Here is a 14,443-nt window from a genome sequence, read left to right on the forward strand (position 1 = left end):
GTTATAGGAGGTAATGTTCAGGGCTCTGCTCCCTTGTGAAGTCCTAGCACAGCAGAAACCGTGAGACTGGGCCTTTGTCTCAGTTAGGGTTTCTGGGAGGAGATGACAGACCATAGCAACCCTTATAAGGGGAAACATTTAATTGTGGCTGCCTTACAGGTTCAGAGGTTTGGTCCATCGTAGTCATTGCAGGAAGCATGGTGACGTGGTGCTGCAGAGGTAGCTAAGAGTTTACATCCAATCAGCAGGCTGCAGGGGGAGTCTGACTTGGGCTTAAGCATTTGAAACCCCAAAGTCCACCCCCAGTGACATTTTCTTCAACAAGGCCACACCTCCTAATAGTGCCACCCGCCATAGCCTTTTAAAAATGTTATTATATTTGTAACAAATTCTTAACATATAATTTACTCAGGTAGCTTTAGGCCTTCACCCTAAGGTGGAAAGAGAACGAAAGCAGTTGTTTTGTAAGTCTGTTGGCCTTTCTTTTTTTCTTCCTTCCTTTTTTTCTGCCTGCCTGCCTGTCCTCCCTCCCTCCCTCCTTCCTTCCATCCCTCTCTGACATTTCTCTGTCTGACAATCTCTTTGATCTTTTTTTTTTTTTTTTTTTTTTTGGAGCTGGGGACCGAATCCAGGGCCTTGCACTTGCTAGGCAAGTGCTCTACCACTGAGCTAAATCCCCACCCCCTGAAACTTTAAATTAAATACAAAGAGAACAGATTATATGATAGGCTAAGGTGCTGGTTCTCAGGGTTTGTCCACTTGATATAAGCTCGAGTCGCCTGGGAAACTGAACTTCAGTTGAGAAGGTACCTCCATCGATTGTCTGTAGGCAGGTCTGTGGACACTGTTGACTAATGATTGATGTGGGAAGGCCACACCCACTGTGAGAGGCGCCATCTCTGGGCAGGTGATCCTGGTGTGTTACCAGAAAGCAAGCTGAGCAAGCCATGGAGAGCAAGCCAGTAAGCAGCACGTCCCCATGGCTTCTGCTCCAGTTCCTGCTTGAGGTCCTCTTCTGACGTGTTCATTCAAAACACACGGAGTGAACAGAAGCACTGGCGCTTTCACAGTTGTTGAGGTGTTTTTCAGGCGGCCACAGCAGTGCAGTTGGTGAGGTTCTCTGTCCCCATGGTCTGTAAGGATGTTCTTCTTTCCTTCCAGGATCTCATCTTGCCCAATGGTGGTACTCCAGCAGGCACTTCAAGCCCAGCTTCTTCATCTTCGCTTTTGAACAGACTTCAGCTGGATGATGACATTGATGGTGAAACCAGAGATCTCTTTGTCACAGTTGATGATCCCAAGAAGCATGTCTGCACAATGGAGACCTACATCACGTACAGGATCACCACCAAAGTAGGTCTCTGAATGTTGGGGTCCAGACCTGCTTTTGCGTTTGGTCAGTTGACACAGGCTAGGGTCATCTGAAGGAGGGATTCTCAATTAAGGAGATGACTCTGTAAGACTGGCCTGTGGGCAAGTGTAGGGAGCCTTTTCTTAGTTAATGATTGGCATAAGAAGGCCCAGGCCAGGGTGGATGGGGCCACCCCTGGGCAGATGGTCCTGTGAGGTATAAGAAAGGTAGCAAACAAGAGCCTGGAGACACAAGCCAGTTAGCAGCCTCCCTTCCTCCATGGTCTGCACCAATTCCTGCCGCAAAGCTCCTACCCTGACTTTCCTCAGTGATGAACTTTTATTGGGATGTGTAAGCCAAATAAGACCCTCTCCTTCCCAAGTCTGGCCATGGTGTTTATCATAGTGGTAGGAGGCAGCCTAGAACAATGCTGTGCGTGAACCGAGACCTTCCCTCTGCTGTTGTGAACGGAGACCTTCCCTCTGCTGTGTGTGAACAGAGACCCTCCCTCTGCTGTGTGTGAACTGAGACCCTCCCTCTGCTGTGTGTGAACCGAGACCCTCCCTCTGCTGTGTGTGAACCGAGACCCTCCCTCTGCTGTGTGTGAACTGAGACCTTCCCTCTGCTGTGTGTGAACTGAGACCTTCCCTCTGCTGTGTGTGAACTGAGACCCTCCCTCTGCTGTGTGTGAACCGAGACCTTCCCTCTGCTGTGTGTGAACTGAGACCTTCCCTCTGCTGTGTGTGAACCGAGACCTTCCCTCTGCTGTGTGTGAACCGAGACCTTCCCTCTGCTGTGTGTGAACCGAGACCTTCCCTCTGCTGTGTGTGAACTGAGACCCTCCCTCTGCTGTGTGTGAACCGAGACCCTCCCTCTGCTGTGTGTGAACCGAGACCCTCCCTCTGCTGTGTGTGAACTGAGACCTTCCCTCTGCTGTGTGTGAACCGAGACCCTCCCTCTGCTGTGTGTGAACCGAGACCCTCCCTCTGCTGTGTGTGAACCGAGACCCTCCCTCTGCTGTGTGTGAACTGAGACCTTCCCTCTGCTGTGTGTGAACCGAGACCCTCCCTCTGCTGTGTGTGAACCGAGACCCTCCCTCTGCTGTGTGTGAACAGAGACCCTCCCTCTGCTGTGTGTGAACTGAGACCCTCCCTCTGCTGTGTGTGAACAGAGACCCTCCCTCTGCCTCTGCTTTGTCTCCTCTGGTTACTTTTACTATAGTTGTGGGAGAGAATGGTTATATTAAAAGTTAAAAGGAGCCTATATTTATAAGTTTTTATTCTTAAAATGAGGAGGCAGTGTGGCCGAAGTAGTTTAAATAAAACATTTCATCCCTACAATGCCTCTGCGTCATATGGCAGTCTTGCTTAATGTGCCCATTTCACAGTATGCATGACCTTATACCCACTTAAACCTCTGTAATAGCACCCTGATTGCAATTTGGCCTCAACGCAGTTAAAGACAGACGGGGCTTGAACCCCAGCCTGGTGATGGTCTGCCAGGCCTTCCTTCTACCAGACAGACAGAAGGCAGAGCATTGGGGTTGAACTGAACAGTTCTCACAGTAACCCTAAAAGGCTTGTGTTAGTTAGAATTTCATAGGTGAGGAAACTGAGTAGCTTGTATGGGGTTACAGCATTGGTAAGTGTGTTTCTAACAGAGTTTTTAAGACTACAGAGTTCATATTCTTGATATAATTTACTTGTAAAGAATACAGTCTTCTCACACTAAAGGATGAGTGCGGTGGTATGCCTCCACCTCTCCCTTATATTTATGGCACACGTGTTCCTAGAGTGCACCCTGCGTGGGCTTCAGTGCGTGTGCTCTCTTGCTTTCCCTCCCAGTGGACGGTGCTGCTGAAGCCCTTCCTTGTCCACATCACTACACTTAGCTCTGGGCCTCTGCCTAATTATGCAACATTATACAAATCTCTTTGTGTGTGTGTGTGTGTGTGTGTGTGTGTGTGTGTGTGTGTGTGTGTGTACCTTTAAACCACTCTCAGCTTTTAAAGTCACCCACCCATCTTTTCGCACCTGGCGCACACTGTCCTTCGATGCATGTGCACCTGTCACCTAGGCGGTACTCACACATGTATGAGTGAGGGCCTGGGGTGATGTGCATGGCTCTAGGAATTCTCAGCATTTGTTTCCTTTCCCTTGGGGTGAGCTTACTTTTCACCCTGCTTTCCTTGAGTCTCTGGGTACGTAAGCAGCCCGATGGCGGGGTGACTGCCTTGCTGCACATCAGCGTCCTTACCCCCCTGACTGCAGACAGTCCTCCGCCATGCACATCACAGAGATCCCTGCCAGGCTTACCTGGTTCATTGGCTCATGCACCTGTCCTCACTCTCCTCTCCCTCGGTCCTAGCCTACCTCCTCCCCTCTGCATTCTTATTTCTGCCCTTTCTCCTGGGCAATTAGACTCCTCGTAGGTGAGAAAGTGCCGTTCCCAAGGTATATTCCTGGGTTTCCACCGGGGCGAGGAGTTGCTGCCAACTGAGTCCTGCCGCTTTATTATCATGATATATAGTGATATCTGGGCATGAGAAAGAGAAAGATGGGCCACGGGAGCCTACATGGGGGCTTGCCCTCTGCTGAGGTCCTCAGACAGAGTTGGTGTAGAGCATGAGGTACTGTAAGCCTCTAAAGGGTGAGTGTGGTAGTGGCCAATTCAAGCCAGACTAAAAATGTATAAAAATATAAAAATGCAGGTTTATTGGGAAGATGCTCTTGGGCAGATGAATTTGATGGCCCCAGGGAAGGAGGCCAGGGAAGTCAGTATGGGGAAGGAGAGAAGAGAAGAGGGGGAGAGAGAGAGAAAGAGAGAAAGTGAGAAGGTGTGCTTGGTCACAAAGAAGGAAAGGGGGTTGGGAGGAGGAGGGAAAGGGGAGGAAGAATAAAAATGAAAATTTCTGAGTTATACAGCAAAGAGCCTCAGGAAGGGCAGTCCATCCACTGGGCTGGAGAGTTCAGGGTTGGGGACGGGCTATGCTAGGTATGGACTAAGGGATGCTGTCAGAATCTGGAGTCCAGGTCTGCTTTGGTATATAAAATATGCACCTTATCTGCTTGTTCTGGGGCATGAAACCAATGATGGTGATGGTGATGGTGGTGGTGATGGTGGTGATGGTGGTGGTGGTGGTGGTGGTGGTGGTGGTGGTGGTGGTGGTGATGGTGGTGATGGTGATGGTGATGGTGATGGTGATGGTGGTGGTGATGGTGATAAGAGAGGTATCGCTATGTAGCCCTGCCTGGTCTGGAACTCACAGAGATCTGCCCACCTCTGGCTCCTGAGTGCTGGGATTAAAGGTATGTGCTACTATGCCCAGACTGTTTCTTTTTCTTTTTTTTTTTTGTTCTTTTTTTTTTTTTTTTTCGGAGCTGGGGACTGAACCCAGGGCCTTGCGCTTCCTAGGCAAGCACTCTACCACTGAGCTAAATCCCCAACCCCTTCTTTTTTTTTTTTTAATGTTTAAATTTTTACTTTACATGCATGAGTGTTCTACCTGCATGTATGACTAGGTACCATCTGCATGCCTGGTGCCCTTGGGAGGCCACAAGCTGGCATTGGACCCCTGGTACTGGAGTTGCAGATGACCATGGGCTGCTATGTGGGTGCTGGGGTTCGTACCTGGGTCTTCTGGAGGAGGAGCCTCTGAGCGACCACCGAGTCACCTCTCGGGCCCCTCTAATTCAGATTCTTGCCATGGTACAGAGCTGTGTTGCCTGAGATTAGCTGAAGGCATTTTGATATGGAGTGCTGCATCACATCTCTACGGTTCTTGTCTTCCTCTGTGACCAGGAGGTCAATACAGCCCCCTTCTCGGTACCCGCAGCCCCTGGCTGTTTTCTCTTCAGCCTCTTAGAAAGTCACAGCACAGTAACAGCTAATTAATTATTGGACACTTAACCACGTGTCCATCCATTTTTTTCTTCTTTTTTCTTTTTTTCGGAGCTGGGGACCGAGCCCAGGGCCTTGTGCTTGCTAGGCAAGCGCTCTACCACTGAGGTAAATCCCCAACCCGTGTCCATCCATTTTGTGGTGGAATTTTAATTTTAATTTTATGTAATTGATCTGTCATAGAAAACAGGAAATAAAAGTAAGCTAAGACAGTACAATGAAAGCGTGCCCATAAACTTGCAGTCAGAAGCAACTGTGGTGACTTGTATGCTATTTCTCTGTTCTCTCGTGAAAGTGAGCATTTGTGTGCAGCCAGCTCATTACTGCATTGCAGATACACTGTGCTAGCAAGTTCCAGGCAGCACATTTTGCTGTCGTCTCTGAGACCGAAGTCCTGTTCTCTCTGAGGCCACCCCATTGTTTGTTTTGTGCAGCTGCTATTGTGAATATTGACGCTATTCTTAGTTTTAAAATGGAGCGTAGACCCAGTGACATGGATGTAACTGCTCAGTGACGTGTGGCTGATGTGCGCTGTGGCTGGAGTTTGAGTCCAGAGACTTATGAATTGTGCTGTACTGACGGGAGGGTTCGTCTTCATTGTCAGTGGGAGTGGACTGGGAGTCACCCACAGGCACACCTAGGGTGGTGTCGCTTCTCAGTCATTTCCAGCTCCTTTACTCTGGCCAGTTTCTCATCAGATGCTTCAGGCGTCTAGAGTGTCCATGGGTTGAGGAGCTTCCCTGGTGCGGTTTGCAGTTGATTAAAGCTAAGGGAGGAAGAGGAGAAAAGATGTTATCAGTGAGCTCGGCAGTGAAGCAAGAAAAAGTAGTGACTGCAAGAGTGTGCTTCAGTGAGAGAGCTCTGTGTGTGCGCGTGCTCACGTGTGTGCGCGTGCTCACGTGTGTGCACATATATGTGTGTATGAATGTATGTGTATGTATGAGTGTGTGTAAGTGTGTTAGACAGAGCCTTGCTGACTTCAAACTTGCTGTGTAGCCCAGACTTGCCTAGAACTCTTTCCTGATCCTCTTGCTCTGCCTCCTGAGTGCTGGAGTCAGAGCTACGCCCCGCTGTGTCTGTAATACACTCATGTGTTTTTATTTTTGAGGATGAAGGAGAATTAAGATGGACAGGGCTGGCAGAAGTAGGCATGAGTGAAGCTAGAGCGTAAGACGGAAGTGTGAGGCTTCCCTCAGGGTGAGCATGTGCTTTGGCCTCTGACAGGAGGCGAATACTTTCCCCATTGTTCTGGGAAAAGGAAGGGAAGCTTGTCTCGTGACAGGAAGTAAAGGGATTCTTTGCTTGTGGCTGTAGTTTTATGTGGGGCAGAGTGACAAGATCATCTGGTAGGAACAGGTGGGAGGTTTTGGAGCAGAGTTTAGAAGTTTTGAGGTGTCTGTCACTTTTCATAACTGGTGCTGGGCTGTTGAGGCTTCGAGGTGCTGGGAGTGTTGGAGTCTCTTGGCAGTGTCAGGGATCCTGGTGTCGAGCGTTGCTCTTTACCTGACATTGCTAAAGGCACAAGAGCTAGCAGAGGACAGCCTTAGCTTCTGAGTTTGTTGTTGAAACTAATAGTTGGCTAAATTAATTTAGTGTTTTGGCCAGTTTCGTTAAACCTACCATAGATTCTCTTGGCATTGGAGACTGTTTTTGTACAATTTAAAATGTTAAAAAGTCTATTCAAAATCTTAGGGTGCCCATAATATTGTCTGTAGGATAGAAGTTACTCATATGTAGGGCATCGGGCTTCCCAGAGCTGTTTGCCATCTAGGCTGGTGGGAAGGGGACCTTTTGTGGTGCATGGAGTCCAGGTCCAGGCTGTCTGGTTGGGTGGGGATTGGATTGCGGGTTGGTGCTGATGTTTCCAGAGACGACTAAAGGTGCTCACGAGGAGCAGCAGCTGAGCTCCCAGCATGGCGGGCTTACAGTCGCTCTGCACTTGGTTACTGTCTCAGGTCTGACTGGAGATCACTGGTGGACACTGTAAGTTCTAAACAGAGGCAGGCAGATCTCTGAGTTCAAGGCCAGCGATCTAAAAAGCAGTTTCCAGGACAGTCAGTCCTGGAAAAACCTGAGAAACCCTGTCTTGAAAAACTAAAACAAACAAACAAACAAACATGACCTGGACAGACAGAAGGGTGGGACTGGATAAGAAATGTGTGTATCGAAAGCACAGCTTCTACCTGTGCCTTGTGTAGCTACCATGAATTGGTTTATTTCAGGGAATAGAAATGTTACAGAAATGGTGGTTTTGGGATTGATTTGGCGAACATAATAAGAAATGTGATTGATTCTATCCTGGAACATTTAAGAAGGTGGAGGGAGAGGCCCTTTCCCCATTCACATGGAAACAAGTTTGCTTTCTTTTCTCACTTCTCCTTCTGGAGTCTCTGGGTGTTGGGAGGGGTCTTGAAAGTGTCCTCCTCGGTGCTTTTAATGTTGGGGACTTGGGGTGGCTCTGTGCAGTTCAGAGATCTAGGGCCACAGAGTACAACATGGTCCATCAGTGATGAGCCTGCCCTGCTGGTCCTGATGTCCTCCCCAGCCCCCTTCCTCTGTGAAGTCTTCTGATAACTTGGTAGTACCTTGTGCTGTCTTCCCTGAGTCTTCACACTCTTTGACGTGGAGAAGGCTGTGTTTCACAGGTGCTTGTGATTGGAGGGACTGGATGGGGAGCTGGTGCGGTCCTTGAGGGTCAGCTTTCCCCGTCCGGTTCTGCTCAGGCCAAGTCCACAGCTTTGTGGAGAATGACATCCCAACCTCAGAGCCAGGGCTGTGTTCACAGCCGTGGTCAGCAATGGCTGTTTTAAGATTCTTCTGAATGCCTCAGATTAAAACAGACTTTGGGCTTGAAAGAATACATTTGTAAAATGTAGCTTAGATCATTTTTGTCTTGTACCTTAGCTCATATTTGAGATCAGCAATTGCTGGTATCCTTCCAGGGATGAACTGTGTGTCCAAGAAGAGATAGCAGTCAATGAGTAAAATCATATTTTAGCATAACTTAATTTTATTTAATGATGGTTTATTATTAAAGTGATGTATTTCAGAAAACTTTAAAAATCCAGGATCAGGGTAGATTGTTAACATTTTCTGAAACACAATGCATTTTGTTATTTTTTCTAGATCTTCCTGATGGCAGTATGCTGTCAACATCATTGTTCTGCAGAATCTGGTCGAGGAAGCAAAATGTCTTTTTCTTTGTTTGTTTTTGTTTTTGTCTTGCTCCGCAGCCTTCCTGTCCTGGAAGTCACTGTGAAGGCTAGTGAGGCTATCCTTGAACTTACAGATTTCCTTCACATGTCTTGAGTGCTGGGATTGAAGGTGTGTGACACCTCACCTGGCAAAAGCCTCAGACTGTGCGCACTGAGGGAGCAGTCTTCTGTAGTCTCTACTTGACTGCTTCTTCCTTCTGCTTTCAGCAAGGCTTGTCAGCATGTGTAACAGGTGGAGCACCATTCCTTTTCCAGATTTGTGCTGGTTCAGCAGTATCTGAAATTGCATTATTCTGGGGGAAAAAACCCTACAACCCTCTCAGAGTTAAGCTGGAGGAAATGAATCAAATGTTCTAGATAATTCTGAAGAATAGCTGAGTTTCATTTCCTGAGGCAGGAAAACAGAAAAATACCCTCCTCCTCAAAAACAAAACAAAACAAAACAAAACAAAACAAAAAAACAAAAAAACCCCCCAAAACAAAAAAACCCCAAAACACACACACACACACACACACACACACACACACACACACACACACACCAATGAAACCAATGATCTTATGTTTCCTAGCTCCTATGGATGGATGGATGAATGAATTGGTTTTCAAGACAGGGTTTCTGTGTGGCCTTGGCTATCTTGGAAATTGCTTTTTAGATCAGACTTGAACTCAGAGATCTGCCTGCCTCACCCTCTGCCTCCTGAGTGCTGAGACTAAAGGCCGCACCACTATGCTGGGCTCCATCCTAGCTCCTTGACTTTGTTTCCTGCTGGTAAACGCTGCCATTTGGCTGTGCACGGGCGGAAGGAAGTGTGTCCTCGCCTTATTTGATTTCTAATAGTGTGTGTCTCCTTCCCCCAGCCAGAAAGCACTCCTGCTCACACCCCCTCTCTCTTCTCACTCGCAGAGCACACGGGTGGAGTTTGACTTGCCAGAGTATTCTGTTCGTCGACGATACCAGGATTTCGACTGGTTGAGGAACAAACTGGAAGAGTCGCAGCCCACTCATCTCATTCCCGTAGGTAGTAAGTCACTGCCACTTGTTCTCACTTTTCCCGAATTAGACTGACACAGGTGGTGCTCAGTTCTCTGCCTCGGCATGAAGGCTCAATTGCATTTTATACTGAATCCAGTCACCAAGAGAGTATGTAAGATAGAGGTGAAGTGGCTCACACTCTCAGCTTCTCTAGGTAAGGTGGAGTAGATTTCTACTTTTTTCTTTTCTCCCGTCCTCCTTTCTTTAAAAAAATACTATTAATGTATGTGTGTGTATGTGCATGTGTGTGTGTTTATGTAGGTGTGTGTTTGTGTGCGTGTGTTCATGTGTAGGTGTGTGTATGTGTGTGTGTTCATGTGTGTATGTGGGCATGTGTATGTATGTGTGTGGCTTCCCGCATACACATGCATGTCATAACATACATTTGAAGTCAGAGCACATCTTTCAGGAGCTGGCTCTTGCTTTCCACCTTGTTGCTACATGGTTTCTCTTGTTTCTGCTACTCCATGTAGTCCTGGCCACTGGTTCGTGATCGTGGTGAATCTCCTGCCTCTGCCTCACTCTCAGTTGTAGGCGTGCTAGCATTGCAGATGCGTACCACGGCATCCAGGTTTTCACATGGGCTCCCGAACTTGGCCTGTGGAGCGTCTTCAGCGTCTCTGTCTCTGATGTCTCTCTCTTATGTGGGACTGAGGATTAAATCAAGGGTCTCACACTTGCTGTTCATACGCTCTGTACTGAGCTGGACCCCTGCTCTTTTTACTTTTGTTCTGAGGCAGGCAGCGTTTACTAATTTACCCAGGCTGGCCTTGAACTCATTTTGTAGCCTAGGTGAGCCTTGAACTTGCAGCCAACATTAGCCCGCTGTGCATTTGGGACTACAGGAATACACACACCACCATGCTCAAGTTTCTTTTTTTCCAATATGTGGTATTACCTTATTTCTCAAGCTGGCCTCGAGCTCACTGTCCAACCCAGGTTACTGTCAAGCCTATGGCAATCCTCCTGCCTCAGCCCTGTGTAAAGCCATGGTGCCTGGCTCAGATTTTCACTTGTATTATGACAGACAGACTTCCTTCCTTCCTTCCTTCCTTCCTTCCTTCCTTCCTTCCTTCTTTCTGTTCCTCCCTCCTTCCCTCCCTCCCTCCCTCCCTCCTTCCTTCCTTTTTTTTTTTTTTTTTTGAAAAGGGGATACTCAATACCCCGCCTCTTTAAAAGATTGAAGTTTTGTAGCTGGGTGTTCTGGTTTACACCTATGATCTTAGCACTTCAGAGGCAGAGGCAGGAGAGCGTTACTGGGAGTTCAAGGCCATCATGGGCTACATAATGGGTACCATCCAGTCTCGGCTACGTATGAGACAGTGTCTGGAAAAACCAACAACAGGAACAAAAAGGTTGATGCTTGAAGCTGCTTCTCACAGAAGCTGCTTCTCCTGCTTGGCAGGCATTCTTCCTGAGGTTTGGCTGCCTGCCAAGAAGACACAGCTGATGCTTCAGATTGTGGCCTGTGGGAGCAGAACTCTAACACGCCATCCCTTCACAACCACAGCTTTTTATTTAAAACTCGAAGAAGAAAACCACTTACTCCTCAGTACTGAGGCAGCATAAAGGACCCACCCCTTACAACTCCCTGCCTTTTTAAAAAAAATAGGTGATAGCTAAAATTTTAAAGACCGAATAATCAATATACATATCGGGTGGTTTTCCAAGGCCTTTAAGTTGAGATAATTATTATTTGGGCCCCCATCACTTTGGGGGACGTTAGGACATATGAATCTTCAGAGGCCAATTTATCCTTTAACAGGACCTTGTTTGAATAACCTCCAGGGCTGCCCAGGCTCCCCTTGCTTCTGTGCTTTCCGGCCTCCTTGCTACCCACCACAGCTGGATGCAGCAAATACTAGATGTTTTTAGGGTTGTGAGGGAGGTGATCCACGTGACTGGACTGGGCTGGAGGTGATGGGCCCTGAGGGGTTCACTTTCCCAGACTTTTCTTTGCCATCGTGAGTCCTGGCGGGTCTTTTAGGCCTGCGTCCAGTCACTTAAGAATGTGCCTGAAAAAGAAGCAGTCATTTTAAAGCAGTCGGAACAAGTCCTTGAAATAGACTCCTACTTGGCCAAATTGGTAGCTAGTGATACTGTTTTCAACATGCGCTTCCTATTTCAGAACAGTTTTCGTGTTGTTGTAAAAATAGGAGAACAGGGTTTTCGTACTCAGCACCTTGTGCATTCATGGCTAACACTACACAGGTGTGAGATGCTTGTCACAGTTAATGAATGGTCATGACTAGTCGTCATCGTGTTTAATAAACTTTGTCACTATTATTACTTTGTTCCGAGTTGAGGAGCTTTGCCTAATGCTGTGTTTCCTTCCAGGTTTCCTTCCAGGACATCTCATGGTTGTGCCCCTTTGGCAGTTTTTGCTTGTAACAGTTTCTCAGGGTTTCCTGGTCTTTGACAACCTTTGACAGTTTGTGGGTTTGCTAGCAAGGTCCAGTGGGCATTTGTCTCCAGGCCTTCTAGGTTAGACCATGAAAATGGAGTAAGGTGTTTTGGAGAGGAAAGCCACAGTGGTAAACTGTTAATCCAGGTCATATGACTTGAGGAGTTTCTGTTCTCTCTCTTTCCCTTGCTCCCCTCTGGGCTGCTAGGGGTGTTTCCTTTTCCTTGTGGGTTGGCCCTTGAGAATCAAAAGCTCGAGAGTGACACCTGCTGGTAAAATGGAGTGCCACCAGTCTGCAGATCCCATGCTGCACTGCATGTGTCTCCAGTGTCCGGGAGCATCCACGTTCTTCAGTATAGTTTTCATCGGTTGGGTAGCATGGTGGGCAAGAAGGTGCTTTAGAAGCAGGCAGACTTCAGTTTCTTCACAAACTCTTGATACTTAGCCAAAGTGGAGAGATTTAATTTAGGAAAGTATCACTGGTTTAAATAGAGAAGTCAAGTGAGGAATGAGCTTTTTGCTTCACCCCACCCTCCAGCCCCAAATCATCTTACAGAAACTGTTCAAGGTTATCTCTCTGTGTCTAAGCACCAGCTGTGTATTCTTCACCAGTCCTGGCAGCTAACCTTGGCAGGAGCATAGGTGGGGTGGACAAGAGAACTTGGTTGAGTAGAAACTGGGTGCTAGCTCATGGTCTCAGTGCTCTTGCAGAGGACCCAGGTTCCCAACATGCGCATGGCGGCTCACAGCTGTGTATGACTCCAGTCCCAGGGGCTAGGACCCTCCTGTGGTGTCCACGGTCACCAGCCACATACATGAAACATAGACATAAATGCAGGCAGAGCCCATACACAGGAAATGGTTTAAAGAACTAAATCTTAACAAGGATGGAGAACTAGGTAAATGTGCAGCATAATTATTGTTTACACTTTTGCTGTCTCCTGTAATAGAGGATTTATTTTTAAGTGTTTTATTAGACTTATTTTATTTTATGTGTGTTTGCCTGAATATGTGCATAAGTATCATATGTGTGCTTGGTGTCCAAGGAGCTCAGAAGAATAGATCTCCAGGAGCTGCAGTTACAGATGCTGTGAATCACCACACGGATGCTGGTAGTCAAACCCATGTCCTCGGAAAGAACAAGTGTTATCACTGAGTTCTTAGTTTTGCTTTTGTTTTGTTTTGATACAGGGTTTCCCTGTGTAGTTCTGGCCATCCTGAACTTTCTCTGTAGACCAGGCTGGCCTCTAACTGCCTCTGCCTCCCGAGTGCTGGGATTAAAGGCGCGTGAGCCTTGTTTTTACTTTCAATCATGCACATCTGTGTGTGCCCATGGAGGTCAGAAAGGGAGTCATGTCCTTGGAGATAGAGGTATAGACAGGTGACTGTGAGCTGCCAGATGTGGGTGCTGGGAACTGAACCGGGGCCCTCTACAAGAGTTGAGTGCTCTCTTAGTCATTGAGCCTTCTCTCCGGCTCTATGTTCCCTCCTTTTTAAAAAGTCCCACTGAAGCCACATATGTTCAGCCCATTCATTTGAAATGTACAGTTCCAAAGCTTTTAGTGGATTCAGATTTGTGGAACAGCCAACAAATCAGTGTCAGGACCTTTTGTCACCTCAGAGGGAAGTCTCAAAATCCCCACCCGTCACCTTCCTCTCTCTAGAGCCTGGTGGCCTCACTCTGTCTCTTAGGCAGTGGCATCTTTCTCACCCACAGTGGAGCACTGGCTGGTGCTGCTTCTTACTGTAAGGTGATGGTCCGTGTGTGAGCATGCCACATGCTCTGTCCACCCTCAAATGGAATTCCTCTGTCTTCTCCTTTGTCTCTTAGGCACAATACTGTGACAGACATTTGTGTGTAAGTCTTCCTTTGGCCAAGTGTTATTGTATTTGGATGTAGACCTAGAAGTGTAATTACTAAATTATATGTTATTCTGTATTTGATCATTTGAGGTACTGCCAGGCATTTGACATTCCCTCACACCGTGTGTGAGTTCTGGTTTCTCTATGTCTTCACAAACAGTGATTATTATGTCTTTAATTATAGCTGTCCTAGAGGGTGTGAGGTGGCATCATACCGTGATTTTTTAGATTTGCATTTGCCTGACAACTAAGAACATCCTGTGATGTTCTTGGTAAATATTTGCATGTCTTCTTGGAGAAATGTCTGTTCAGATTCGTTGTCCATTTAATTTCTTAACGATTTATTTTATTTTTAGTTATGTATATGTGTGTGGGTGTGTGAGCGCCAGTACCCTTGGAAGCCAGAGGTGTGGGTGCTCCTGGAGCTCGAGTCACAGGTGCTTGTGAGTCGCCAGACGTGGGCATGAGGAGTCAAACCTGAGCCATCTCTTTAGTCCCCTCTTTGCCCCTTTAAAAATGAATACTCTCTCTCTCTCTCTCTCTCTCTCTCTCTCTCTCTCTCTCTCTCTCTCTCTCTGTGTGTGTGTGTGTGTGTGTGTGTGTGTGTGAAGGTGAAGGAATTTTAGAATCTATTTGAATTGGTTGGGAAACAGGCAAGAGTGGTCTTGAGGCAT

The 14,443-nt window shown here is 47.3% G+C and overlaps 1 protein-coding gene across 3 annotated transcripts in view; it reads left to right on the forward strand.

Moving 5' to 3' along the window:
- Positions 1-14,443, forward strand: part of Snx30 (sorting nexin family member 30) — a 127,039-nt gene that overhangs the window by 55,308 nt on the left and 57,288 nt on the right. For all 3 annotated transcript variants that reach the window (XM_087547969.1, XM_087547968.1, NM_001106651.1), the window contains 2 exon segments: positions 1,162-1,353; positions 9,374-9,484. In XM_087547969.1, coding sequence (XP_087404095.1) covers positions 1,162-1,353; positions 9,374-9,484 — 303 coding nt within the window.

This window comes from Rattus norvegicus, chromosome 5 (genome assembly GCF_021556685.1).
Source record: "Rattus norvegicus strain SHRSP/BbbUtx chromosome 5, alternate assembly SHRSP_T2T, whole genome shotgun sequence".
In the NCBI taxonomy this organism is placed as follows: Eukaryota; Metazoa; Chordata; class Mammalia; order Rodentia; family Muridae; genus Rattus; species Rattus norvegicus.